General features: G+C 46.3%; 1 protein-coding gene across 1 annotated transcript in view; it reads right to left on the reverse strand.

The window, feature by feature from the left end:
* SHROOM3 (shroom family member 3) overlaps positions 1-26,879 on the reverse strand; it is a 110,631-nt gene that overhangs the window by 69,303 nt on the left and 14,449 nt on the right. The window contains exon 2 of the mRNA XM_062494055.1: positions 8,393-8,547. Within this exon, the coding sequence (XP_062350039.1) occupies positions 8,393-8,547 (155 nt within the window). The remainder of the gene's footprint in view (positions 1-8,392; positions 8,548-26,879) is intronic.

The following is a 26,879-nucleotide window of genomic DNA, read 5'->3' on the forward strand; positions in this document are numbered from 1 at the left end:
TTCGCTCAGCACAGGCGGCTCAGATTACCGCCCTCCTACCCAGCAGTCGTCAGCAAGCCTGACAGACAGGAGCAGGGACCGTGAGCAAAGGGGGAATGTGCTGAGTGAAAGTGCCAGTCTGCTCTGCCCCGGCTCCCCGCGGGTTTGAGCTTGGCCCCTCATAATTAACACCGGGCTTTGCGGGGAGAGAGGAGAAAAGAAACTATATCCAAGAAAAAAGTGTTTTCAGCCAGCCAGGAATGATCTGTTGTTTCTCTCAAAGGTCACCTCTGAAACTGCAAGTGAAAAACCTAATTGGGAGTAAGGGTGGGGGATAAAAACGGTGGGGTAGAGGTGCGGCAGGGATGTTGGTCCCTGTTGCTCACTGGCCCCTAAATTGGGGCTCAGCAATCGACTGCAGGACTCAAAAAGATGCCACGGGAGAAGGCTGTGGACACGGGATGAAGTCCATGGAAATAATCCCGGGAAAGCACATGGCCCTCAACCCGCTGGACCCATCCCGTTACAGAAGTCAGCCTAATGCAGCCAGGGAGGTTCAAGTGCTCTATACCCAGCCCGGCTGCCTTAACATCCAAGAGAAAGCTGAAAACATACATGAGATAGATTAAAATCACATGCTTTTCCTACCAGGAGCAAAATGGTTCATTTCAGGCCGAAGAGAACACACAACGGCGTTTCCATTCAACCCTAAACAGTTCTCATTTCCAGCCCTGATGTAAAACCAAAACATTCAAAGCTCACCCCTACTTTTCACCACATTTTCTCTACTCCAATGTCCCCTTTACTTCAGCTAAAAGGAATACATCATTCTCTTCCATGCGGTTACCTTCTTGAATGACTCCACTCACCCCCTGACATTTCACCTGACAATAGTAATAATTTTTAAAAGCCTGGTAAACACAAAAGCCTAAGTGGTAACTCTGAGCTAACAGTCTCTTTTCAGCTCCAGAAACATATATTTTTTAACCACTATTTCTGATTTTCATTTCCTTAGGCATTCTCAATAGGGAAAAAACAAAGTTATGGATTATTATGCAAGTATAACCTATCAAAAATGTTTTACATACATACACTGAAGGTCATCCCTGCCTCCCTTCTAACGCCAAAGTCAAGCAGCAAGCTGAAGAAAGGGGGATTAGAAAAAACAAGAGTTCCATAGTCTTTGTCCATCTGTGTTTGGGTGAGTTAGTCAGGCTGCTGTGCACTACACACAGGAAGAGTTGTGCATATAAAAGACCATTCGATACTGTTTGTGTAGTGTCTGCTCTTCCTTGTTCTTTTGCCTGAGATATTCCATGTATCCAGCCCTAAGGGAGAAACAATACCACGGGATTTGGATGACCTGTACAAGCCCATTCATAAAAAACCGTAAGGGAGTTACAGTAATCACTACACCCTAACATCTGTTTTGCTGAAGTAAATCCAGGCAAACACAATTTATATCAGTAGGATTACATCAGTGTTCATTAACCTCTCCTGACCCCACCTCCCTTTCAGAGAAAACCTTGGACCAAGCGGGAAAAGCAAAGATTTTGTGAAATGATTTTATATTAGTAGCTGAGCAACTAAATATTTAACCTGGCTGTGGCTGTGTACACAAATACATCTGTCCACATGAATGCCACCCAACCAAGAAACCCCTTATAAATCTGTATTAATAGTCAGCTCCCAGCATTAAAGTCATGCAACTGCAGCTCCTTACAGCAGGGATGATGAAATGCAGCTATTCTCAGCTTCCTCTGCAGCTGCCCAGTGAAGGTGTCACCCTGCATCCCTCTGCACCTGGACAGGTAACCAGAATCCCTCTCCAATCCAAGTATTTGCCCTGTGGACTAAAGGTCACCCCAGACACCATCGCAGATAGTGAACGATGCACGGAGTGCTGAGAGAACACATGCTTGTTTGTATGAGTTCTCATACTACTGTGATCTGATCCAGCTCCAACCTAATCCTTGGGAAACTCCAAAAGAAGGAAATTCATGCTGTAAAAAGTACTTTGTACAGCACTGGAAGAGATTTCATAGCTTTTCCAGAGTCACTTGCTGAAAAATACAACCCCAGGCTGATTACTGCCTGAAGAAGGCAAACTAATTCACAGGCACGGGGTGAGAGGAGCAGCTAACTGGAATGGCAGTGGCTGGGAATTCCTGGGTTCCTAACACAGCTTCAGCTGAGGGGTCAGTCTCTAAGACCCCAGAGATGATAACACATCATGGTGGCTGGCATGTATTCCAAGGCACTTTCCCACTGTCCCTACCAGTGACCTAAAAGTTTCTTTTATTCCAAAATTGTATCTAGATCTTCCTCACATTTATTAGTCCCTGTGGTAAATTTCCTAAAAGCCTTTCAATCATGAGCTGTAGCTAATGAAATCCTAGACAGGAAGGATTTCTCAATTATTTAAAAATTAAATTCTTTTCACCTCTCAGCGGTCTGTCCCTTCCTAATGAGACAAGAACTGCAAACATTTCAATGAATGTATGGAAAACTCCTCTACAAAAATCCTGATGCTAGAGATATTAAAGACTGACCAGTTTGATCCAAGACACAAGGACATTTTAAGGCCTTTCCTTATCAGGGCACAGGGTATCCAGTCCTTGGAAATCCCATCCAAATAGTGGGTGAGGGCCCTGGTGGGCTTTGGCCCATCGCACCCATTGGCATCACATGAGGAGCTGCAGACTCCAACCAAAGGCTCATTTTTTTTTAGCATTAAAAAGATGCACTTTGAAAGAGCTGAGACACAAGGGGACATAAGCAGGGGCACGCCACAGAGCTGAGGAGGGGTTCACAACAAACATAAAACAGTGCTAGACACAGACCACCCTGCCAGCCCTCCAGTGCCAGCTTCAGCCTCTAAGCTGTCAGTCTTGCACATTCCATGTGCATGAAGCCTTCCTTTCTGCCTGTCCCCCAGTCATCACCACTGAACAAAACCCAACCACATTGCAGAGCAGCTCTTTGGGAAGGAGCTCCTGCACTGCTGCGGAGCGGGGTGTGGGCCAATGCCAATTCTAATTAATTTCATTCACAAAACTTGGATTTATTTGATGCAATTTTTTGGCATGCTGTCAAATGCGGTACAAAATTACATTAGTGTCATAAGAGGAAAGGATTAGTCGACAGACTTCTTTGAAGAATTGTGTTGGCACTTGTCTTTTTGTAAAAATGCCAGCAGCTTCCCCTCTCTCCAGGAATAGCCCATTTTCTCCTGGTCAATGAGGGAAATCACTGCTCAGTGAGGGTCTGAGCCGAAGCCTTTGGAGTCTGTGGGAATCTTTCCATTGATTTCCATGGGCTTGAATCAGCTCTGAGCCGCAGATGTCAGCTGTACTGACATCTTCCTCCCACCCTTCGACACCTCCACAGGCTCATTCATCAGGTGGAGAGGAAGACTTTCCTCCTGTATTCTTTCCTAAAGCCTTAGTTATAGTAAAACCAAACCAAGAACAACTCTGTAGCTCTGGCATAAGTACAAGTATTCAGGATGTCTGGGTTTAATTCCTGATCTTGCCACCGAGGTATTTAGATCAGTTGATTAGAACCAGATCTGTCTGAAAAATACAGCTCTGGCCCCGGGAGGCCCATGCAGCCCAGCACCTTCTGCTCCCAGCATCTCCCCCAGGTCTCATCGTTCAGGCAAGGGGGCCCAGGGACAGGGATGTACCAAGAGAATAACCCAAATGACCCAAGTGGTGCAGGGAGATCTGTAGGGAAGCATGAAAATAAACATGCAGATTATGGTCATAGCCAAGGATAAGCTTAATCCTTCCTTTTTGTACAGTTTTTTAGCACAACAGGAAAAGGAGGATTTTTTCTATCTCCGCTTGTCCTTTATTTGACTTGTATTTTTAGTCTGAGGTTCTTTGAGAAGGAAAAGAATTGCAGGCACTGCTAAGGCTGAGGCAGACACAAGCCCCTACCACTGAAAACAGAAAATCAACCACCCTGAATACTAATCTTTGCTGAAATATTGTTATACCACATAAATAATACTTGAAGAGGCTTCTTGCAGTTGCTGGTGTCAGAATGACTGCATATATGCTAAGAGCACACATGTGGATCTTAGAGTAAGCAGCTTTGCTGTCAATCACAGGTAGTTTGAGATTAAAGCTCTGTCCAGTCTCACTGGCTCTGCAAACACAAGTGTCACCATGAGAGGCCTTCACATCCCAGTCTGTGCTGGCCTGAGCTCCAAAAGCAACAGCCTGGAATAGATGTGCAGGGCCCTAGCACATCGGTATGGGCAGAGCAAGGGCCTAAACCCCTGGTAATTCTGTGCAGAGCATTTTCCATTGCTGTTCCACCAGCAATTTTTAATAGAGCTTTGCATTAATTAACCCAGCCCGCGGCTGGAACCCTGCACAGCGCGCTGTCCCCTCAACAAGAACAACTCCACGTGCTGTGTCCTCTGCCTGCCCTGCTGAGGAGTGGCTTGGGGAGGCCTTGGCTCAGGCATGTCTGCCCTGGAAAGGGTGTGTGGGACTTGTCCCCTGCGGGCCCCGTGCCACCACGCCTGGCTGCCCTAATTGCTGCTGTTAGGGACACGCTGCATGTCCAGCCATGTAAACAGTGTGATGCTCCTGCAGCCATTCCTGCCCACTGACCTGTGCAAAAGCCTATTTTTGGCAACTGCTCCAGGCCACTTTACTTGGGGGGTGGGGGGGGGGGAGGGGGGAGGGGGGCTGTAAAGCACACAGGCCATGCCCATGCTTGAGCCTTATCTTCAGCTGATGAGGGCATGCACAACACAATTAGATCAGCCTGATACCACTGAAAAGGGTCTTTTTTAAATTGCATCCCACTCTGCTTGGATACTGCAGTTGGAGAAGAAGCAGCAGAAAGAAACCAGGTTGGAAAAAAATGATGTATTTCACAAAAAACGAGCTAAGTCTCACTTCTTTTGTAGCTGTAGCTTTCAAACAGCTTTTCTTCCACCTGGTTAAAGATCAACTGAGTATCAAAACCGCTGTAAGGAGGTTTGCTGAGGACGGTAGACCAGCCTTCCGCTACAGAATCCATCAAACTGGTCTCTCCAGTTTCCATTGTGATTCACACCCACTGTTCCAAATGGGCAAACCCTGAGCAAATCGACCTTCCCAGCATCAGCCTGTGAATTCCTCAGGCCTGATGAAACTGGTTGTGCTCATAGCCAGGTGAGAGACATGTGTCACCAGCAGAGATTTGGGCACACTGAGTCACCCCTGGGCTGCAGAGCAGCTCCTACTCCAGCTGCTTCTCCCCTCAGCACAAGGGAGTGTGAATGTCAGCAAGGTCCCTCAGAGCACACCAGTTGCGGGCCTGAGGTGTACAGGAATGAGCAAACATACACATATCTGAGTCCATTGTACTGGAATTGAATGGGCAAAACAAGTGAGGAGTGGGCAGAGAGGCAGGACCTGGCTTTGGGAACAGCCTTTGAAACAAGGGAGATGTGAGTAGCTGTGCTAAAGAAGCAGAGAAAACGGAACCTTTGAAAACTGTCACTTCTGTGGGCTTCTGAGCTGAGGACGAGACAAATGAAATGCAGCTAGAGAGCATCCATGAAACCTGTCCAACATTTATCTCCCAAATTAGGATCCTCTTAGGGAATAGGCACAGGATTTACTCATTAGGTCCTTCTCTGCCTCTGCCCTACTATAAGTCTGTGAGCAAGGAAGCAGAAAGTGTATAAATTCACAGCTTTATGTCTCTCCTCCTGCAAGTTCCTCCCTGGAGCAGGATATTTACACAGGAGTGAGAGGCAGACTATGGTCCTCATGTCCTAAATACTCTGGTGCTGGTCATTTAATTTAAACCATTGGTTTTTATTAATATTAAATATCCCTGTGAGATAGATAATTTACCTTACTGTTATTTTTTTTAGCCTCCTAGCCTTTCTTCTCGCCCTGAATTTTTCCTGATTTTGCCTTCACATTCCCTTAATTGAAACGATTCTCACTTTTTCCCTCTATTACACTGATCAAACAAGCTGGAGTTGATGAAGACTGATGATGACACATCAGTTCTGACATTCCAAGGGAAACAACACATCATTGCATGAGCCTGTCTGCAGACCTGCAAGGTGTTGTAACATCTTTTGCTCAGTAACACACAGAGAGGCTCACCCTTTAAGTACTAAAGGCTTACCTTTGTGCTGAAATAAAAACCAAGATTAAACAGCAATCTGAGTATGCTGTGTGGGCTATGACACAATACATCTGATTTTAAAAATGTGTGCTTTCCATCTGGTGTGATATTTGGTGTCACCACCACAGTGTTACAGAGGACTTCAGAGGTTTTCATTTGAAAAACAAACAGCTAAACCTTGAGAACCATGCTGACCTGGAATATGCTCTGCAAAGAACCAGAACCACATACACCAAGCAGGCTTTGCTGTTGTTTGTATATGACTTTTGAGGAGTGAAGTCCATGTCTGTGGGAGTTTGTGCCACTCCATAAGGAAGCGTTGCTGTGAATACTGAGAGCACTGATGAAAAATTCAGGTCAGAAAGAGGCCAGGAAGTTTTCAAACTGCTGGTACTTGCAGCAAGCAGCCCTGATCTGTTTCAATTCAGTCATTATGGCAAGTTTACAAAAATCAGTATCACAAGCATTTCAAAAATAATTTATTTTCAGATGATGTAGTACTGAAAATATCATCTTCTCCAAGGAAACAAACACAACCCCATGTGGGAAGCAGGTTAGTGATGCCTTTACCAGGTTTAATGGCTAAATTCATTCTGTTTGGGGTCAAGGTCATCACCTTGCACCTCTTTCCTCTTTTCTCACCACTGTCCTCTGGAATCCTTATTTTATCCCTTCTTACCCTATAGAACTGGAGACAAAAATCTCTTCTTCTACCCTGACCAGTGTGCCGAGTCTGGCCAACTCTGGCGATGGAGAGAATTCAGAGAAACTTATGACCCACTGCCCACAGAGCAGTCAGGACCCCACATTTTCTGAGTTTTGCTGCCTTCATGCCAGCACTGCAGAGTCAGCTGGGACTGGGTCAAATTACCTGAAGACTGGGCTCTTAGCTCTTAATTGCAATTTTCCAGTTCTAAATTTATGGATTATCACTGAGCTTTAAATGTGCACAAAGGACTCGAAGTACCTTGGCAAGGGGATGGTATGTGAATGTAATACCTCTACAAGTTAATGTGCTTGATCCTTCTAGTGGTGATGAATGAAGCCATGAAAGACTCCCACCCAGATTTTCTTCATGTTCACTATAGTAATCCAAACCAGAAAAGCATCAAAACCGCTCGCATGCTCTTTAAAGAGGAAAAAAAGAAAACAAGGTGGAAAGGTCTTGGGAATATAAAAAATGGGAGAAACTGTTGGATTACATAACAAACAGGTTCTGTTTCCACAGTTTTGCTAAGTTAGCTTGAATTCAATATTTTGTTCAGTCAGTACAGTTGGATTACAGTCTACATGGGTTTAAAGTAACAACCGTGTATTTTTAGAAAACACTCAAATTGCAATGAACTCCTTTTGAAAACCCTCTCCCAATGGCTGCACAAACAATGTAACAGCTGTGTATATGAATATTCAGAAATTGCTGTAAGGTTACCTAAAGAGGTTTTATTTAAACAACCAAATAGAGTCAGCAAAAGCACAAAGCACAGCCCAGAGAGCAGGAGGGTGTCTGAGCTGGTCATACCTGCCCAGCTCAGGCACCACCACTCAAATGTTATTCAGTTGTTCCAGTTTAGCAACCCAAAATGACACCTTTTGCTTGACTAATGCTGATCTTTACCCAGATTCCTTTTTGGCTAAGTGTGGAGACTGAGGACAGAGCACTCCATACAGTGATACCAGTTATCACTTACTTGGCACAGAAAGCAACTGGACATGGCCGCAGCAAAAGACACAGAGGTATCATTTCTATTAAGGTTTTAAAAAAACAAATGGCACAAATTCCAGACCCAAACCTCTTTGACTTAAAATCCTCTATCACTTACCTGCAGAACACCAAACAGCTCCAAATCTTGCTGAAGCCAGTGGAAATGTTTCTGCTGCCACAGCAATGCTGACAACATGCAGCAAATGAAGCAAGAGCTGTGTACAGAACTGTCACCCCTTAACAGGTAGCCCCAGGCGCTTGGGAGGAAGGTGGGACTGCTTGAACATCACAGAACAGGGATCCTGGGGCGTCATGTGGCAGGGAAGCAGGGCAAGAGAACTGGGTGTTTCACATGCTTGGACATATCGATGACAAAGGAGTCCTAGAAATATTGGCTGAAAAGAACAAGCATTTACCCTTGGGCTCATGCCTGTGTGCTCAAAACAAGGCTTGTACTACGATTAGGCCAAGCCATGGGCCTCCAGCTGGAGAAGTGAGGGGCATGGCTGGGTGGCCTGTGGGGCAGGAGGAAGGCAGGGAATGATTGTGGCTCTTGCCTACCTGCGGACGACAAGCTTCAGCTTCTTGTAGGAGCCTTTCACCAGGGAGATGGCCTCTCTCCTGGAGCTGCTCAGCTCCACCTCATTGATGTTCACCACTTCATCACCAGCCTGCAGCTTGGAAGGCAGGGAATCTGCCTTCCCTCCCTCTTCAATCTGCACAGGAGAGAGGGGAGAAGTGAGATGTGCCTGACATGGTTTGGCTTTCACCTGCAGAGTTGAGCATGTGTTCCTGTTAAATGAATTGATCTACCAGCCCCAAACTCTGCTCGTGGATTAAAAAACACCTGGTCTCCCTTTTCCAGCCAGCTCACTCAAAGGTCTGTGCTTGCCACCCCTATGTTTCATATGGATGGGAGTTTGGAATCAGCAGCCAGATGAGTTCTGCCAAGAAGCACAGTTTAGAATAAGCCTGAAAAGTCTTTGGTATTTGGAAACACTAAATGCCAGCAAAACAGCCGTGGAACGAACGAATGCCACTTGATAAGAGCACCCAGGCACCAGCCCAAGGGCAAAGCCAAGATTAGAAGAGCTTGGATATGATTTTTGGTTTTTTTTTGTTCAAGCTCCCCTTCGGGATCCAGATGCCTGATGAGCAACAACTTCTTTCTTATTGGCCGGCAGAAGAACAGGAGCACTCAGGTGCAGGTAGTTACTGAAGTGCAGCATCTCTGCAGGGTTTTTCAGCTAGGGATATAAAGAAAGTAGTTGATTATTTGAATTTTGTGAGAAAGCAAGCAGTCTGCTCCAGGCTGTGTAGTGGCAAGGCTAGAAGCAGAGTCCTAGGGCACCTCCCTTTGCTCTGTGTGGCCCATCAGGTACACGGTGTAGTCACTTCCCATCCGTGTGCCAGCAGAAATATATCAAGCCCAGAAAGAAGTCAGTGACAAGGCAGAGGACAAGAAAATCTGGCCCAGGATCTCTGAATTGCAGCCTTGTGCACTAATGCACTCTCTAGGCACTGCAAATCCTGAGTTCCAGGAGACTCGGGAGTGCCACCGGCTCCAAGTACAACTGATCATTACTGTGACTGCACAGCTTGCCACCACAAAAACAGCGATTCAAAGCACCCTGCAGCCCCGGCTCAGCAGAGGCTGTGACCTGTGTTACAGAGGTCACGGGACCACACTGCTGTGAAACATCTCCTGGCACAGCAGTATAGCTGCCTCCTTCAGGCACTCACCTTCCCAGACACGCTGCTGACACGAAGGGCTGTGTCTGGGTTGGAGTCTGCCTGGGATCCAGGCAGGGAGGACAGCTCTTTGCAGGGCTGCGATTTTCGGAGCGGTGAAATTGCACGCATACTTCTGGAAGTCGCTTTTATTTCAAGTCATGCCAAGCAGTGTGTAATTGAGCCGTGCCCCAGACATGTAACTCAGCACATGCAGACACACTGGCCAGGTTTTTACCAGGGCATTAGTTTCAGTGTTGAATGGTGATTTCTCACAGGCAAAGCTGGCTTGTTCCTCTAAACCAAGGAATTCCAGCTCAGGTACGTTCTGAAATGTAAAATCTGACTTCCCCGAACATCAGCCAATAAATTCTCCAAACCCCCTACAAAGGGAGGTAAAAACCTGTCATTCATCTTACCAGGAAGTCATTCCACTGATGAATGAGTTTTTTCTTTTCTTCTTAAGAATGGATAAAACCACAGGAATGAGCCTTCTCATAAAGAGCCTTGTATCACAATTACCAGGAAGGGTGAGAGATGAAACATTAGCCCTTGCTGCCAGTATAAATAAATAACAACTGAAAAATGCAGTATTGCTGCAGTTTATTGCTGCTGTAAAGCAGAACAGGTGGGTATCATTTCAATGAAATACAATAGTGGGATACTAGGGGTTAGATTAACTTGTGATAGAGTCCACAGAAGGGATTCTCTGTTTGTTTATGTTTAATGTTACAGCACCTATACTGGAGAAAAGTCCTGCTTGGAAAAATACGTTCTGTAACAAATACCAGCTACTTCAAAGGCTGCGATACTCACCAGAAGCATTCGTATTAACTTGTGCCTGGACAAACCCTAACCTTAAAAAATTCATCAGAATCATGGTCTGTGCTTTATCATCTAACAGTTCTAATTGTAATCATATATCTGAGGTTTTTCACTTCACGGGAACACTGTTTTAAGGCTTTCTTTGCAACTACATGGGCTAAACCTTTCTTTTTCTCCTGTTTCAGTGAAAATGGACATTTGAATTCTTCCATATTCACCTTCATAAATAATGTGAAATCAAACACTTTCAGGGAAGACTAAACCCTGCAATACTTCTGATAATGCTGATAATGTTATTAACTGCTGTGAAAGAAATCTTTCTTCAAATCCTGATGCATTCCAGCTTATCTCTACACCAAGGGCTCTTAAACTGCAGCCTGCAAGGCCAAGCAGCCAGCCACAGTACCAGAGTAAAGGATGCTTTTAAGGAAAAGTTTGTTGGCACAAGTAGAGTCATCTGCAAGTTACTCCAGAGGCTGTGACTTGCTTTGCTCTTGTGTACTTAAACTGTGCAAGAACAAGACCTAAAACCAGACCTGCATTCTGCCTTTGGAAGCTTTTGATGGCAGCATCAAACCTGTATTACTTATGAACTCAGAAAGAATACAAATGGACATGTGGACTTACATTTTATTGTTGACACAGTTCTCTCATCTATTAATAGCCTGTTAGCATTCTCATCTGTCATCTATCCAGCTGGGGTTACCTGCATATAAATGCCTGAAAGTTCCTGGGAGCAAACATTCACAACAGGCCTGGGACCTGCTACTATTGCTCAGAGAAGCAAAAAAAGGCAAAAAGACTCATAAGATTCCATCAAAAGTCCAGAAACAAGGCCTTGTGTCTCAAAACAAAGCTCAGACGCTCCATGTCCATTCTTCCTCTTTGCATGCCTCTGAAAATATTTGTGTTTAAGGAGTGGTGACATTTCATGGGAAGGATTGAGTGATTCAAACAAAACAAGCTGCACTATAAACACAAAGCTCTATCACAGTGTAACAATTATCAACAAAGCAAACAAACCCCAACATGGAGGTAACCTGTTTAAATGAACACCTGCTTCACTGCACGAGGGTGCACAGAGTCCAGGATAGGACGTGCTGGAGGCACGGAGTCGAGGATGGGAGATGTGTGTGCAGTGTGCAGGCCACAGCAGCCAAGAAACACCAGGTGGGGACCACTTCTGCCTGTGCTTCCCTGCTCTGAACAGCCTGACTCACCCTGTGCACCTGATCCCAAGTGAGAAGTTTCCCACTCTTCCCCAAATCTCCCGTGGATCTCAGCGCTGTCACTCAGCCAGGGCACAGGCCAGCAATGCAGTCTGTTGTTTTCAGTGTGCAAGTGGAGCAGCCACAGCATTGCCAAAATCACCTTCAGTAATCACTTGTGGCAAAAATGTGATGGCCATAAGCTACAGGACCTAGTGCAAGGGGTCAGTCAATAGCCAACAAGACCTCTTATGGTTTAGTTAAGCTCAGATAAACAAGGTGAAATGCAGCCAGCAAACCTTGTGGGTGTAATGATTGTCACTCATCCATCAGGAGCAGGAGGAGCCAGTGGGAGCTGGCCAGGGATTGAAGTTTTTTTTTCCTTTTGGCTGAATTAGGCCAACTGCTCTGCCAGGTCAAGTTATGAGAGGTGACTCTGGCAAGAATGGGGTGGAGGAATACCTGAAAATCAGTCTGGCTTGGAAACTTTGGGACTGGGTTCAATGGCTGGTCCTACTACAGGTGCTGTGAACAGAGTCCAGGCAGTACCAGGAAGGGAGAAAGACCCCTTTTCCTTGAAATCATCAGGAGCATCTGTACAGCAAAACATGTCAATAGCATAAAGACTCTTGTTTTCCACCCCTCATTTTCCCACCTAGAGATGGACACAATTGTTCTACCTTGCTCTGTGCTGTCTAATTCATGTGTCACTGCCCTGTGATGGTGATGATGCTTGGCTCTTACTCCAGATGTCTCTGCAAATCCCTAGCTCCCAGGCCCTGCCCCTGGGGAGAGTCCATGCCAATTAGGAACAACGCAACAGCCAAGTATCCCTTTCCAGAGCGCGTTCCACCACCCATCCACAGGATGGTTCCTACTTCTAGTGAAATCCCATCAAACTTCCACAATTCCAGCGTGTCCCACACACCTCTTCCATTCTCCTGTTTACTACAAACCCATCTAGCCAATTTTTCAGTTTCTTTAGGAAGCAGAGGACAAGGATCTCCCTGCTGAGCTGGCCTCTCCTAAAAGACACCCAACTTCAAAAGCCTCCACAGTCTCCTTGGGCTGCTGCAAACTCCAGTCCTGCTGTTGTCTTTTCTGCAGTAAAGCCTTACATGCCCCCTGCCCTTTGCTGAAAATCCCAAAGGCCACCCCTGGTCCTGCTTTGCATGAACATTCCAGACCATTTTCTTGCATTAGAAGAGGATTCCAGTCACTCAATAGATCCTGCAGGAGACTTCAGACCCATGTGTTCCCCTCATTTTTGGCTTACTGTAAAAGCAAGAAGTTGCTTGAGCAGATCACCAAGGATACATAAGACTTACTGTCTTTTGTTTGGCTCACTATGGTTACTGTAGCTTACTATAGGAGAACACTGGCTAACTGAGAGCCTTTCTTGATCATTCTAAAGAAGTTTTCTTTATTTATCCCTCTCTTCCCTTTCTTCTAGGAGCTTTTGCAACAACAAATTCTCTGCAGCTCTTAAGATGGATTATTCCATCTTTGTGTTCTTTCTCTGATGAATGGTACATGTGATTCCTAAGCTGCAAACTTACTTGCTTGAGTTTTTCAACAAAAAAGAGGAGCAATCCAGCAAAGATGTGTGCACGCTACATGCAGTTGCACAGGTGAGAGCAGAGCCATGCAGCAGGTTAGGACAATTCCTGGGGGACACCTGGAGATGCCCTGGAAGAAACAGCAAGCCACCATGGCAGGGTGTTGACAGAAGCAGCAGCAATTGCAATGACAAACTACAGCCCTTTTTGTGTCAGGTGTTAAAATGATGGGAAGAGAAGCACCAGAAATGAACTGCTGGAGGTGGCTGTTCAGAATTCCTGAGCTGCTGAAAAAGATTTTATAGGAACCGACAGGGTGAAAGAGGAAGAAATTTTGCCCCATGAAGGAATAGAGAGAGGGAGGTTTCTCTGATGCAAGGAGTCCCTGACTTTCCCAGGAGCAGCATTACAGGAAAATGTTCTCTGCTTTAGACCTCTTGTTTTCAAGTATTTTACTGGAACCACTTCCATCCTTTCCAGTAGAAAGATGTGTTTCTGTTGAATCTAGGGCTCATCTCTTCACAAGGCCATTAACACCAGTGCAACGTGAGGGAAAGGGTTAAACCAGAGAATCTGACTGCATTCATTGCAAATTCAACAGCCAAGGTTTCAGTCACTTTTCAGTGCCCACGCTGGAACTCCAAATTGGGAAGACTGGGATGTTTCATTTACCTGTCCACTATGATGTGTAGCAGAGCCACACCAGACCAGTCATGCATTGCACCCAGTGCAGAAGCAGGGCACACTCATATTTTGGCTCACTCAGAAAACTTGCTGAGTTGCTGAATTGATGTGGCCTTTGTGTTGGAGATTTTTAATCCCCTGTGGAGTTCAGAGATGGTTCTCAAACCCAAAAACAAAGTTGCAGAGCTGCTGAATGTCTCCAGAGGTTATGCTGCTCCCCTTAATGCCGTGTCACAATTTGGGGGCAGTGACATGCAGCAGACAGAAATTCCTCCCCATTGTCGCCAGCCTCTGTGTCAGCGTGACAGAGCAGTTAAGACAATTCAATCAAGAAATAGTTAAGTCAAAGGTCTCCCCCTGGAGCCATGTCTCTGCTGGATTTCCCCATCCCTGTGCATACAGGCATCTGGAGAGAATTCAGCTATTGCCATTTACTCTGAGCTAAGGAAAGAGTTTCCAAATTAGTTATTGTTTTGTGCTGAAGCTAAGCAAGGAAGGCATTTTTTTTCTCATAGTGTTCTGCATTGTTCTACAGTAACATTTCTGCTCCCAAGTACAAACCATAGTAGTGTGCAGACTAATTTATTGCGGGTAATCGGACCAGGTTCATACTGAATGACTTCACCTTGAGAGGCTGAAATTTATTCAGTGGAAGAACAAGGTAAACTCGACAGTTTTGAAGGGTTAGCAGTGCTCTGAAACCCTTGCAGTACTTCAAAGTAAATCTGTTCTTTAACACAAGCAAAAGAAGGCATTTTTTCCCTCCCCCCCTCAGCCTGAACATGTAAATGAACATCCATGTGAGTGCAAGTGGTACAGATGGTACAGTGACTGTGGCACCAAAGCTACAATCCAGCTGCAGATGTGCCAGAGGGATCTGTGCAGGAGGGACACGAGTTCTGACAAGTGGTGAGGATTCAAGGTCATTCCTAGGACTGCCCTGCAGTCTCCAACACTTCCACACCTTTCCATTTCCTTCCTGATCGTTTCCTGCCCTGGGAGCAAGGTTAATCTCAGCAGCCAGCCCCTCAGCAAAAAGTGGCAAGAAGTGAATGGAAAACAGATTGCTGGCTTCGGCTCCAAGAGATAAGGACACATGCCTGGATTCGTTTGCATCTGACTCTTCTTGGTGACTCTAAATTCCTAAGCCAGTGGAGGAAAGAAGGCTTAGCTCTTAAGATAATTTTCCACCTTCTTAAGCACAAAACTGTTAGGCTCCCACAGAGATTTCTACATTTAAAAGGGGAAGGGGCAGGGAAAATCAAGTCTTCTTTCAACTAATGCACAAAGAAGGATGGGCCTGTGATGCAGCTTGGAATTCAGGCCTTCAAGAAGCACCCAGGATCTTTTCTGTAACAAGAGGCAAAACTAACAATAAGTTTTCTCCACCCCTCTTCATACCTACAAGACATGAACTAACCTGTGTTTGCTGTGGGTAATGCTTTGAGCCGTATCAGGTCCCTCTTTTAGAGGCTCGGTACAAACACCTCATCACGGACAATTCCTGCCCCAAGGTTTGACAAACAGAGGGCTGGAAAACAGATGTGGAGAAGCTGTGATGAGCAAGCAGAGAGGCAGCACCAAAATCAGCTCTCAGGTACACACTGGCAGCATATGGACCGAACCTCTGGGCAGGGAGAAGAGCAGCTGCAGGACAGGCCAAAGCCAGCTGGTCCTCAGCCTGCACCAATCCATCACCAATGCCTCTTCCTGCCTTTCCCTCCTGGTGCTTACAGCCCACAGCAACCAGGCAAGGCAAGGAAGGACCCAGGTGCACCCGGGTCAGCAATGCCAGTGCAGGTGCAGAGCAGTGCTTGCCCTTTGAGGGGACCACTTTGTCCTGTTCTTCCTCTGCTTCCTGCTTCCAGCTCCCATCCCAGCCTGCGGAACACACCCCGCCTGTGCTACTGGGAATCAGAGAGCTTTACTTCTCTGCTCACTGTTTGTTTTTTGCAAACAATCCATTCCAAGCATGCCACAGAGGGTACAGCACCAGGTGACACAAATATTGGAGCCTGGAGCATGTTAACTTGATCCTGTTTGGTCTGCGGTGATAGTGGGCCGATATCAGCTCAAAGGGCCACAAGAACTCATTCCCTGTTCCTCTGCTGTAGCTGATGCAGCTCGCCCCTCTCCAGAGCACACAAAGCCAGTGGCTGCACATGGCTGAGAGTTAATATTTGCTTTGCAAAGGGAGAGTTAAAAATAGCTGTTTGCCAAAGAGTCTGCTGGAAAGATCTTCTACTCTGCCCCAAACACACCCAAGGATTCCTTTTTTCACCCTGCTTTGCCATCCTGCCCCCAAACTTATGGTCCTTCTTCACATTACTCACAAGATTTCAGTAATTAAAAACCCAGTTCCTACAACATTTTGACAGCAAGCCCATTACAGCCTAGACAAGAGGCTACCAAACTTGTGGCCACCCAGCACAGGAGAGAGCACTGCCTCACCACTGTGGAGCTCTGGCACTCAGTGCTCCTCACTCAGTGCCATGCATCCCTCAGAAATGGAGATGGGCCTGTGGAAGCAGCTATTACGACTAAAACTGAGGTAAGGTGCTGTCCAGGCACTGCCTGAACCCTACAGATCTTAGGGTATGCAGTCTGTGGCATTAGCTGTTCCCCAACCCTTCCCACAGGCACTTGTACAGAGCACACACACCATCTCCAAAGAGCCCTCAGTGGTTGCAGTGCATCCCTCAAACTGTGGGATGCTATGGACTACCATTTGCTCACAAAAAGGCTAAAGGTGCAAGAATTGGCCCGCCTCAAAAAGGCTCCCTTTGGCACTGAGTGCAAATGGATCAGCACAGGAACATGTCATTGCTAGTTGCTGTTGGCAGATTCTTTTGCTGTGCACTGCACGACCTTCTGTACCTTCTATCCCCTCCCTCTGGCTTCTTTTGCCATCTAGGAAGGCAGACCAGTTGGAGACGTGTCTGCAAAATTGTGTTTGTTCCCTGCTCCAAGGACAACTTTTCAAGGTTTGGGAAAGCCAACCCTAGTGTCACAGGAACAGCCATAGAAGGAATTCACTGCTTTAATCTCCTGGCTGCTCCAAAATCAAGGTACAAATGGCAAAACGCTCTTCTCTGCAGGATGTTGAACAAGTTTTCCCAGACTTTTGTATTGCTTTTTTTGTACTTGCTTTTATGACCTATACTGCTGTAACCCCCTGAGGCTTGACAGGGCGACCAGCTGCCAGGAGACTTTCTTGGGATTGTCTCATTTTGGGGTAATATGGGAAAATATTCCCAGGTAAGAAAATATGGCTGGGATGTACACACCTGGGATCAGTCTGGAGGAGAAAGGAGGCAATCAGCAGCTCTCAAAATACAGTTCTCAAGGGTTTTTCTCATCACATTATTAGGCAGTGAACTTCCTGCCTTGGCATATTGCTCACATGAACTCAAAGCAGAAATGTCAAGAATATCCACCCTGCAATCAAGTAATTCCATAAATTAGGTGAATCTAAAGCTATGGGATTTTCTGGCTACTGGAACAGGTAGCACTTATCTCTCCTGTAGACAGATCCTTGGCCCCAGCATGGCCAGTTACTGCTTTCGATGTTCGCCACTTCTCTTTCCCTTATTTGCCTTCCCCAATATTAACACTTCCATTATACCTAGTATAAATAGCAATAATGATAGCAATGAAAACAGCAGTAATCATCCTCAAGAACTTTCCTTCCATTAGCTAATTTGACCTTTCAACACCACAGGGAGACAGCAGGAAGTATTGTTCCTAAATTAAAGAGGAATAAAAACAGGAGCCATGTTTATGTAACTTTTCCAGGGTCACAGAAAGCACCACACAGAAGTTCTGGAGCCACATTCCTGCTCCGACTGAGGTCACAAACCAGATGCCAAACCAGACCTTTCATATTCCATCCACGTCCCCAGCACTGAGGTATTTCCTCTCACGGCCATGTTCCCTTTCCTACAACCACAAGGAAGTGCTCTTGGATATCCTCCCATCATTATTTCTGGCTTCCCACTTGTCTCCACAGCTTTCATTCTCCTCTGCTGTGGTCGTCCTCTGCCTCATGATGCTATCATTTCCCTTTTTACCTTCTGCCCTTCTTTATCATGCTCTTCTTTTTCCCTGAGCCCAGTAATACAAACCATTAACCACTAAATAGCCTGTATCTGACAGGAAATAAAAACAGATGATGCAGCTGATGAACTGACTGGAACTCTTGCCAGGATTCCATAGCTGCCAAAGGGATTTAGGTATGCACTTCTCTCTCCGTTTAATGAGAATCAGACATCAAATTCTGTAGTTACTCTTTGAAGATCAAAGCTTAAAGCAGCCAAAAGCAAATAAAACTCAGTTCAGCATTCAGAGAGGTGTCCTTCAGGGCAAAGAGTATACCGCTGGCACCCCTAGGGATGAGAAGGAAAAGCTAAGGGATATTCCAGAAGGAGCAGGGCTGGCTCAGCCCAGCATCCTGGCTCAGCGCTGGGTCACACACCCTGCACAATGCCACGGCCACAGCTCCCCTCGGAGCACAGCACGGACGGCAACAGCGCGCGGCTCAGCGCCACACAGAGGAATGTCACGCTCCAAGGCCTTGTCATCACATCACTCTTGGCAATCACATCACTCTTTCTTTATTCCCCCAGCCTTCTGTAATTATTAAAAGGTTGTCTGAAGTGAATTTAGTGCCCATGGCAGACGCCAGACTCACAGCCAGGGAGATTCCTTTTCCTTGCCTACAGATCAGCTTGTCACCTCACCCTTCTGCCACCTTCTTCCCAGTTTCTTTTGTCTCCAAGGAAGACTCGTCCTCTGAGATCTTCAGAGGGATGGTCAGCTCCACAAATCCAAGTGCAGCAGCTAGTTCTATAAAATGGGTGTCTCTGTGTAGCAGGTTATCCAAATGGGAAGGAGCACGGGAACTGAAGCGCCTGTTGTTTCTCTGGCCGTGCGGATGTCTTGAAGTGCTTCCTGGCCATCCTGACAGCAGGAGAGAGATGGAGCAACACGTAGGATCCATCTCCCCAGGAGGGAGAGACCCAGCACTGGCCGCCGAGTTCCTGAGGTTCCTATCCCTGTCCTCTGCTGCCACCCCGCGGCTGCTCCACACCCAGGGGACAACTGCTTTTCCAGGGAACTCATTTTTCACTGGAAGTAATTTTTCAGTTATTACTAGTGTTGTGAAAATAGAGCAGTGCTGCCCTTAAGCCACAGAAAAGATCTGAAAGGTTCAAAGGGAGATGCTTGAATAAATTCTATTGTGTGGGAAAGCGAGAATAAATTGTTTAAGAAGCAGTGTTTACCTTATTCCTGAATTTAAATTCTGAAAACATAGGCAAGCTCATCAGGAAATGCTCCAGTCCTCAGTCTACACACAAAATGAGAGGAAAAGGGTCCTGACCCTCCCAGTTTGTCTGGCTGATGTCTTTCAATGCTTCCCACTCTGTCAGAGACAGTCTCTGAGGTCTCTTTTTCCCGACAGCTTCGTTCACTTTGTGGCTCAGAGCACATTCCCTATGAATTTGTCCTGAAAGCACCTTATGCTGCTAAAAATTATATAACATTCATGTTAATAAGCACTGAATTGATTTTGTTCATGCTCTGCGTCAATTCTTTAACTACTGCCCAAAAGCCCCTGAAATTCCCTGTCCATGGGACAGCAAAAATGTCTTTAACCTGTATGGGAGGGTTTTTCAGCAGCTCAAGAGAATGCTGGAGCAATTTGGAAACTAAGATGATAAGAGCAGGCTTAGCTAGTGATTAACAAGGTATTTCATAGCATTCCGGGAACTTTTTTGTTAATTTTATACTGCAGATATGGACATAATTGTGCAAAAAACTGCCAGGGTGTGAGGAGAGACATTTGTTCCCTTCTGCCTTCAAAACAATCCCTTCAGATATGGGTGACAGGGACAGGTGCTCCCTAAAGCCACTCTCACCATCACACACAGCACCCATCCCTCTCTTTGCCTGAATCCTCTGAAGTAGCCACATCCTGCTTGGAACTGCCTTATCCAGACATTTTAGGGAGGGGAATTTCTACCTGCATTTCCAAGCTTATTCATTTACCAAGCCGGACACTTTTTGGCAGAACTATTTTTTAGCTGCAGTAGACACACAGATGAATTCAGCTGCTGTTCACGTTGAGGCAGGTCCAGGTTTCCAGAGCTGTCAGGTGCCACAGAGATGGATGAAGTAGACAGACCTGTAAGAACACCAGGCACGTTGTCTGCTGTCTTCCTCCTTCCTGCATGCTTTGGATTTACACCTTGCCCTGCACCTCCAGGATGACATGTAAATGTAAACCCTTCTAGAGGAAGGATTTCAAATTGCTGTTTTACCATATTGTACCAGGGACAAGTCCCGCACAGGTATTGCAAACACAAATTGAACATGTGCATTGCCCTTCATACCTGCTCCTCCACTTGGTCCCTTTTTTTTTTCTTTTGATGCTCTTCTGCTCTTATGTTTCCAGAAATGTCATTGAATGTAAACTGACAGGACAAACATCTCCGAGATTCCCACTAACTCACTAAAAAGGGTGATGTGAAATGGTGTGTTCCCCTCTTGGCAGCGCAGGGTCCTCGATGTCAGGAAAGAATTGGATGACAAAGATTCCATACTCCAGTTTTATGTCTGACACAAAATGAGCCCTAACTCCTGCATCATGAGAAGGCCATTTGGCTCGCTGGCCTCCTCTCTTCTTGCATGTAGTGCCAGGTTCTGGAGGCATTGTTACAGACATGTGGTGAGGACGAATCAGGGTACATGGAGTCCTTCATATCCGTACAGTGCATGGCCTTTTCCTTTTTCCTAGCTTCAGCCTTAACCGTTGAAAATTTGTATTCCTGCTTCACAGCGTTCACACAATGCACTGGAAACTTCACCCTGGCATCCCGGGGTGGGAGGAGGAAGGAGACGAGAAGCAGGAATAACTAGAAAGGAAGGGAATGTGCCTGCTAAAGCCAGCCACTACACAGCATTTCTTTAATTGCCGTGGCTCCAGGGGATAAGGCAGCAGGCACATGTTTTTATAAGCTGAATTATGCATTAATGAAAATCCTAGGACATTCCTGCAAGAACAGAGGCATTAGTGGTAGCTGGGATGCTGGCCAAATTCCAGAGAAGGTAACTACACTGCTTCCCTATGGTCTCCCCACCACTTCAGTGAATGTGGTCAATTGTTTCAGCTCCACATCGCTCCGCAGCATCCCTGGGATGTACACTTCTCTGGGATAACATTCTCACCTAAGGAATCTTGGTGGAATTTAAAAATAGATCCTGTGAATGATGACAATGTCCTTTCTGGCAAACAATTTTGCAACAACAGCTTTGAGACAAGCCGTAGAAAACTTGAAGATTGCGCAAAAGTTCCAAGGGGAAAGAACAAAAAGTACACTGGAAACCTCAAAGCAGAAATACTGCGGCAGACACTGCTCTGTTTGGAATTATTTTAATTAATACCCTTCCAGGGACTTGACCACACATTGCTAAATTCAGTATATGCCTTTTCCATTCTATGGGGTTTGGATGAGGCCTATGCAGAAGGGGTTACCAATAGCACTCCTTTGCACCTGCCTGGGGTCCCTTCGTCCCTCATTATCACAACACAGAAGGATTTTTCAGGGAAAAAAATCCCTTTGTGAGAGGACTTGGAATGGGTATGTCCTTTGCTATGGCTACAGAGGGCCAGCAGCAACCCTTCCTCCAGGCTTTTAAATGTTTAAAGATACCATTTCTCTCTGAGGAAGTGTCTTTTTGTGAGTTGGTGAAAACCAAGCACTGTATCAAAGTCTGTATCAAAGCAGGCTGTGCTGAACTTGTGAAAAGCTTGGATGAGCTTTGAAGACCAGCTCACGTTCAAAGGGCCTGGCAGGAGAAGAACAAAACCACAGGGAAATGGGACAACAAACCTTAAGGCTGCAAGGGTGAGTTTTCAGATGTCCCAGCAGAGACTATGAGGAACACTAATATTGAATTGCTGCTGTTTGCTCTCACCCTTGCCAACACAGTAATTAGAAAAGTACAGTGCTGGCCCTTTGAGAAGCTGCACAGAGCACCAGTTCCAATAAAATCCCAGCATCTGTTCCTCAAGCTGCATTAGGAATCAGCTGACTCTTTTAGTTGAAACTCCCTTTTGCTGACAGGACAGACCCCCAGATTTGAACAAAGCCAGAGCAGTTTGATTCTCTCCTGCATTCTGACCCTCACTGAGGTCAGGATTAATGCCTTCATTGCATGGAGAGCCAAAATACAAAGTATGAAAACAGCACAGTGATCACGGTGTCCTCTTGACTTCTTGTTGGATCCTAGAGATCCCTATTACATTGCAGATCTAACTCTGTGCTGGTGATTGTCCTCAAGAGCTGAACAGTGTGCAAGGCAGGGATGGAGTCCCTCCTCTCTACTCGCCAGTGGCACTGTCACCATTTGTCACAAGAATTGCTGAGTCTGGATGTCCATCTGTGGGGAAGCTGTTTTCCATCACTGATCAAACACACATAAACCCCAGAAACCAGTCATGGCTTTCAGAGGAGCCCAGGTGACTGCAGCCAGTGCATGATCTTAGCGATGTTTTCCAGCCAGCCATCCCTGTCCCTATTGATTAACTGAGAGGGGACTGAAGGAGCAGCATGCAGTACTTAGCTAATTACACTGCCCGAGGTCTTTTGTCCTGCTGCCTCTGGATCGCCTCAATTGATCCTTTCAGGCCCTAAACAGCTTTGTGGGCTGCATGCCTGGGGGCAGAATAAGGTCTTTTGTCATACTTTAATGAACGAAAATGTTTTAAATCCTCTCCTTCTCCTTCCACTCCAAGTAGCAGCAAGGCTAACCCTGGTGCAAGGACAGCTGTACGTGGCTGATGGCTGTCTCTAACCCTGAACGTTCTCCTCCTGAAAGGCTGTGGGAGTTTAGAAGCTTCCCAGCACCAGCTCTCCCATCTGTCCAAGGTATCTATTGCCATCTCCCTCTCCAGGGACTACAGGGGATGTAAGTCTTGGAAGGCTTCTAAAATACAGCCAAAAATGTGTTAAATGTGTGAACATTCAGCATGATAACACAGGTTCATGACTAATTATTTCCTGCATAAATCGATCTAAAACTTTTCTTTTCTAGGGGGGGAAAAAATTAAAAATAAAAATCCCACCTTAAGCTTAACATTTTCCCTTCAGCATCCAGCTACCACTGATGCGTTTTTGTTTGTTAAACTGAAAACACTTACTATTCCATTTTAAACATGGGATTGGCAGCATCCCAGTGAAGATCTCCACAAATGTCTCTTAGTCAGTTAATCTAATAAACTTCGGCATATAATGAACACTTTCTCAGCATTGTCCAGAGTCATTAATCCTGGCACAGCGTCCCAAAGTACAAGTAGTAAAACACGGATGTCATGACTGAGCTATGAGCTGACCGTGTTGAGCTCTACGTGCCCATTCTCCAGAGCTGGTTATTTTTCAGCTGGCTGAGTTTTAGATGTGAATTAAAGTGATTAATAAATGAAAAGGCTCTTATCATCCATTCCTGTGCTCACAGTCCCTGAACAACTTTGCCCTGCCACTTGCCAAAGAAGCTGTAATAGCTCACAGCATATGCTTCATCACTTCATGGTCAAAACTCTTAACCTGAGTAAAAAGGGCAAACCCCATTCCTTTTTCCATGCGGGGAAGGAGAGAACACCTTCGGACTAACAAGCAGTCGTTAACCCACCGTGATCAGAGATAAAAGGCATGCTGCTCTTTTGAGACTTTTGTTTACCCCGAATGGGCTCCACGTCAGATTTGTTCCCTTGGAGTTCAAGTCAGTTGGTTCCAGTGCCAGCTTGGCCTGTCTGAAACGCTAATTGTCTTGTTTCCATTTCACACATCATCATCACAGTAACATTTCTGGAACTAGGAGACAAATGCCAATTTGACTGGAAGGCAGGGTGAAACACAGCCAGAGAACCTGCAGGTTTAGTGCAACTCCAAGTATGGCTTCTCCCTAGCCTAATAAAAAAGTAAAACACTGGCAAAACTGAAGCCCTATGCTTTGGTTTAAAAACTGCTGTTTCAAACAAGGGCTTTCGCTGAAATGCTCACAATATGTTTAGGTGTCGGCTTGTACCTCACAGTCCCCTAAAAGCTTATTTCATTCAGAAAGTCTAGAGAAGAAATCAGTGTATAAAAGCCCAGGCCCCCAAATGCACACAGGGGAAATCCATCTGGAGTTAAGTACCGAAGCACACTGATTTGGAATATTGGCCATCTCCCAAAGGCTGTTCTTGGATGATTTTGCCATCGTGTCTCTGTTTCTCCAAGCAGATAATAATGATCATCCATCACACTTAAATACCCAGAACCAAATTCCGCTTCATGCCAGGCTGTAGCAGAAGAAACACTGCTGTTACCTCATTCACTCTTTCCAGGTTTACTACAGGATAATTCCAAGAGCTGATTCCTACCCTGACACTTGTCATGCCCCTCACAGAGGCACTCAAGGGTATGTATTTCTTCAAAGCCCTTGTTGTGCAACACCCCAAAAAGCCCTTTGTGTCCATCTTATTCTCACGGCCCATCACCTACAATTAGGAAACTCTGTCATGTGTGTGCTCTCATCTTGCATCTCCTGTGTGCCAGCAGCAAGACCTCAAAGGGTCCCAAAACAGAAGTTAGGTAAAGGAGGGCACAAGTGAGGGCCTGAGGTAGGAATGGACTGTAAGCAGCACCCCCTTGGTCCTGCTGCAGGGCCCCTTCTCTTGACCCACACCACTTTCCTCACTGCCCAGGAATTAAACTGCCCAAGGCCACAGTGCAGAAAGGATCAGACCTGTGAGCTGGTTTCACTTTTATTATTTGTTCCTAATCTCCCTCAGTTCCCACGCAGCTATTGAAGTATCCATCACGCCATAGCAAAAGCTTCCAATGAACAATGGATCTGTGGTTAATGACTCCCAGGAACTCCTCTCACCTCGCTCCAGCCGTTGGGGTGAGGAAGTTAAGTGCTCCTGTGCAAGCTGAGCGACTGCTCACCATTTTATGAATATTCCACCTCTTTGTGTTTTGCAGTTTGCCTTCTGCTGAGCTAATGTTTATTTTCCCAGAGAGTAGTTATTGTGGTAAATTGATATCAGATCAGCAGTGTGAGGAATAAGATTTTGTCTCCTGTACTTCAGCACTTCACCCAGGAAACTCAAGAGAGCCAATCTAAGAGCTTTCTTTGTCTTTCACAGGGATGACACCTTGTTGCTAGTGCCGTGGTGATGGCTGTCACTCCTTGATGCTAACTGGGTCTCTCTCACCTGTGATTTTTCATGATTTAGATTCTGTGTTTTCTTCTAATGGAGAAGATACCACATTTCCCTCATTTCAGTGTGAAAACCCCTTGGGCAAATCAGCATCTGCTGCTGTTGTCTGGGTATTGGGACACCAAGACCTCTAGGAACATGATTCTTTCCTGTTTGTTCATCTTAATCACACCCTTGAGCATGTTTTACTTTACCCACATAGGTAATATTAGAGAAAACAATGGTATTTCTAAGCTGAGAATGGATTAGGCCCCCTTTGTGTGTTTGCAGACCTCTGTTATCCAAAACTGTGGAAGAAAAAAATGTCCTTTTAGCTTTGCAGCTGTGGAGAACAGATGATTCTTTATGGAAAATACAACTCTCTAAGAATGTTTTCTATTCCCGTCTTGCTGACTAATCTTTCTTCTTCTAAAGTTTTAATCTTGCTTAAGGAATAAATGTGTGATATTGTGTTAGAAAAGCCAATCAACTGCTAGAGCTCTAGCTGGGAAGCAATGTGAGTTCCCCTTTGTACAAACTCTTCTCAAATGCGATTGTTTCCCCAGTGTCAAATTCCATGGATTTTAGCAGCTGAATGGGTATACAAAATTTACCATGGTCAGAAACGTGTGCTTATGAAAACTTATTACCGTTGAATAGCCGGTGCATTCTTGGGGCACTCATGTGCAAAGGGCCCTGGAGAGGCCGGGCTGGCAGCACCTCTGGGCCTCATTAGCACACGCACGCACCCACCCCAGGCTCCCTCCGAGGCCGTCCCGCCGTTCCCACGCGCCGTGGGCAGGGGAGGCGCGAGGCTGGAGCCGGCACCCTCGCGCTGTCCTCGGTTAACCCTGGGGCTGGCCCAGGAGGGGCACTGCCACCCGGGCCCCTCAGCCAAGGCGGCTCCTGAGGGCGAGGGCTCACGTGCTGGGAGTTACAGCCACAGCGACGCTGGACTGAGAACAAGGCTGGGAACGAACACCGAGTCTCGGGATCTTCTGGCTGACACTGCTGCTCGAGGGCTCTGCTACACAGCTAGCTCCCATCTCCATAGCATGCTCCACCAGGCCAGTAAAATCCAGCAAGGTGTGGCAAGCTACAGGCACATTTGGATGCCTGAGTCACTGTAACCCAAACCTACGGCACCCATGCGAATGGAGCCCGCAGGGGTGTATCTACCTTAGAATCACCGAGTGGTCTGGGTTGGAGAGGAGCACAAAAACCTTTCCACGTAGTTTCACACCGTTGCCATGGGCAGGGACACCTTCCACTATGCCAGGCTGCTCCAAGCCCTGCCCAGCCCAGCCTTAGACACTTCCAGGATGCACAAAGCCAGTGGCTCACACCGCACACAAGCCCCGGACTGGTGGACACACACCGGCTTGAAGAAAAGCTGCTCCACTCTCACAAGTCGCTTCCACTGCCAAAACCTCTTTGCCTGGATTAGTGCTATCCCTAGACTTAGAGACAAATCTCACAAGTTATTTGGAATAGTTGAAATAACAAGATTTGGGCAGCCGGGGCTGTGTGGGGCCCAAGTTAAGCACAGATGCTGAGCACACAGTGCCTCCTTCCTGGCCTTACCCAGCTCCTGCTTAGAGCAGAGCTTTTTAGCTCAGGCAGAGGGAACTCCAGTCCCCCGGGCAGACCTGGGCATGACGGTCCTCACAGGATGTCTTTCCCTGCCTCTCTGCACTGCAGCATTCACGGGCAAAGGGCCACAGTGTCCCCTCCGGGTGGAAAGGCATCACGGCTGAGAGCTCCGGCTTTGAATAAATACGAGCAGCTGCCAACAG

This window comes from Cinclus cinclus, chromosome 5, assembly GCF_963662255.1.
Source record: "Cinclus cinclus chromosome 5, bCinCin1.1, whole genome shotgun sequence".
Classification (NCBI taxonomy): domain Eukaryota; kingdom Metazoa; phylum Chordata; class Aves; order Passeriformes; family Cinclidae; genus Cinclus; species Cinclus cinclus.